Source organism: Microtus oregoni, unplaced genomic scaffold (assembly GCF_018167655.1).
Source record: "Microtus oregoni isolate MIOR12 unplaced genomic scaffold, Mior012 000016F_ref0000370, whole genome shotgun sequence".
In the NCBI taxonomy this organism is placed as follows: Eukaryota; Metazoa; Chordata; class Mammalia; order Rodentia; family Cricetidae; genus Microtus; species Microtus oregoni.
Window position 1 is genome coordinate 17770280 of NW_024543075.1, and position 2926 is coordinate 17773205.

The 2926-nt window shown below is 55.8% G+C and overlaps 1 protein-coding gene across 1 annotated transcript; it reads left to right on the top strand.

The window, feature by feature from the left end:
• The first annotated feature begins 383 nt into the window (after nt 1–383).
• Spn (sialophorin) lies at nt 384–2079 on the top strand. The gene is given in 4 exon segments (XM_041666579.1): nt 384–439; nt 802–1083; nt 1116–1169; nt 1171–2079. Coding segments are annotated over 3 exon segments (1224 nt in total). The 5' UTR covers nt 384–439; nt 802–822.
• The last annotated feature ends 847 nt before the right edge of the window (nt 2080–2926 follow it).

The window sequence follows — 2926 nt, forward strand, 5'->3', positions numbered from 1 at the left end:
AGGGCTGGGGTGCGGTGGGTGGGGTGGGCTGGGCTTCCTGGGAGCTCTTAGCAGGAAATGCACCACCTCAGGTACCAGCCAGATAGCATGGGACAACAGACAGGAAGGAAAATCCTTCCTCCCATGTCCTCTTTCTGTCCCTTGGTCCTTAGCACATCTCTTCATCTCCCAGCTCTGGCAGCTTGAAGTCCTGTATCCCAGCGGAAACCTAAGAATCCCAGCTCTGGACCAAAGCATCCCTTGATGTCTCCACTGAGCTCCTGGGTCCCTCAGGCAACGGTAAGAGTAGGAATGGGTGGGGCAGGATGCAGGGGTGGAGTGGGTGGAGCCAAGACCCACTTCCTTTCCCCTTGGGGCTCAGTCTGCCCCAGTCCTGACCAAGTCTCTGGAGGAGCAGGAGGTGCTCTCACCCTGGCCCTGTGCCGCTTCCATTGAACTGGTAAGGTGGCGTGCTATAGATGGGCAGGCGGTGCTCAGAGGATGAGGAACCTACCTAGAGTTTGGAAAGATGAGTCGGGTGATGGGAGAAGGGGTCAAGAGCCATTGGCTGGAGCGGAATGAGTGAAGGCCAGGAGGACATGGCTGCTGGGGGAGTCTGAGCTGTCAAGGCCAGGGTGGGGGTCACTGCCACCATCTGTTCCCTTGTTGGTTCTGATAATAGTAAAAGCAAGAATGGAAAAAAAAAAACCGTTAAACCACAAGTTGGGCTTGGCAGTTGGCAGGGAAGTGGGCAGAAGGAGGGGGCCGGCCAGGTTTCCCTCCCAACCCCTGTGTGTTCTTCTGCAACTTCCCTACCTTCAGGTTCCAACTCCAGCTCTGGAGATGACCCTGCTTCTCCTCCTCTTTGGGGGCTTTTGGACCCAGGTGATGAGCAACCCAGAAGGTCTGCAGAACACAACGATGTCGCTATCTACCCTCCATACCGAGGTCCCAGGGACCCAGGTGATGAGCAGCCCAGAAGGTCTGCAGAACTCAACGATGTCGCCATCTATCCTCCATACCGAGGTCCCAAGTATCTCTGAAGTCCCAAGTATCCCTGAGGCCTCGGCTGTCTACTCAACAGTCTCCACTAGGCCAGAGACAGTGGATCCTAAGGGGACTACCGGCATCTGGAGTCAGGCCCCACATCTGACTCCACATCCACCTTCCCCAACCCCCTTTGGACTTCCCACTGGTGACATCATAAATACCCCTGTACCGGAGCCTGCAACCTCCCGGGAAGTTTCCAACAAGACACCGGTGCAGCTTTCAGAACCGACAGCCGTTTCCAGTGACCCTTCTACCACGACAGCCAATCCTGTGACAGGCAGAGCTGTCTCTTTTACCTCTCAAGAAACCTTTCAAGGAATTAGTGAACTCCCTGACACCATGACAACAAGTTCCAAGGAGACCAGTGAACCCTCTGTGGCTATAACAGTAAGCTCCAAGCCCAGTGGTCCCCCTGTCACCATGACTACTGAATCTCTAGGGCTCTCCAGTGAGCCACATGGACTCCCGACCACCCTAACAACCAGTTCTGTGGAGAGTTCTAGTGCAGCCGGTGGCACCCCAGTCTCCAACATAAAAATATCCACAATGTCTACCCCAGAGCCGGTAACCACCAGGACGCCACACAAGGGATCAAGCGGCATGTTGCTAGTGCCCATGCTTGTGGCCTTGCTAGTGGTTTTGGCCCTTGTGGCTCTGCTGCTGTTATGGCGCCGGCGGCAGAAGCGGAGGACTGGGGCACTGACGCTGAGTGGAGGTGGGAAGCGTAATGGGGTAGTGGATGCCTGGGCTGGGCCAGCCCGGGTTCCTGATGAAGAGGCCGCAACAGCCGCAGCATCTGGGTCAGGGGGCAACAAGGGCTCGGCGGCCCTGGAGAGAGAGGGGTCGGGGCAGCGGCCCACGCTCACCACTTTCTTCAGCAGAAGGAAGTCTCGCCAGGGCTCTTTAGTACTGGAGGAGCTGAAGCCTGGGCCAGCTCCCGACCTAAAGGGGGAGGAAGAACCGCTGGTGGGCGGCGAGGATGAGGCTGTGGAAACCCCCACTTCTGATGGGCTAGAAGCTAAAGACGGGGCTGTACCTCAAAGCATGTAAGCATCAGGAGGCCTTCACCCGACCTGCTCCCTAACCCTGGATCCTGCGCTCAGCATCCTGGCACTCTACATTTGTGAATATCTGTGAACTAAGTGCATTCATTCATCCATCCATCCATCCATCCATCCTCTCCCCCTTTCTTCCACTATGATCCCTTTGGAGCCAGTTTCTGAATTTCCAAGAGGATAATCTTAGTTGACCTACAATTAATTCCTTCAAGGATCCACCTTGAGCTGCTGGGATCTGACCAAGAATGAAATGCCAAACTTTGGGAAGTATATGGCGCCCCCTTCAGGACTCCCATTTGCTCTGGGGCCAGCTTAGAGACTGGATGGGGGCATCCAACCTGTTCTTGGGTGAGCTGTGACCTGTGACTTTCCTCAGAGCACTCTGTAGCTGCTGAGGGAGGCTGCCAGAGATTGGCTACTCTCTTTGGGGCAGAGGTGAGAGTTTCTGGCTCCAAGAAGCCTAGCACCTGCTGTGTCCACTCAGAGATGCAGTTTGTGTGCAAGATGTGACGTTTAGGTGATGGTTGTGAAGAGTGAGTGAGTACAGATGGTGGGAAAGAGCCCAGCAGGGACTGGGAACCGCCAGAATGAGGGACCCGGTAACTGCCCAGAGCGCAGGGCCCTCCATCTCACTCAGACAGGGTCAAAGCAGCTGAAAACCTAAATCTTTCTGTAGCCTTCAAAAGAATGCAAACTCGGTGGGGACTAAGCTGCCAGAAACTCCCCTCAAAGGCTCCTTCACACAGACACCCACCCACCCCACGCCCACATGCAAGAAGAGGAGAGGCATTAGCGTTAGCCCAGCGCGGGAACTGGGTGCCGCCAACCCCCCTGGTCTT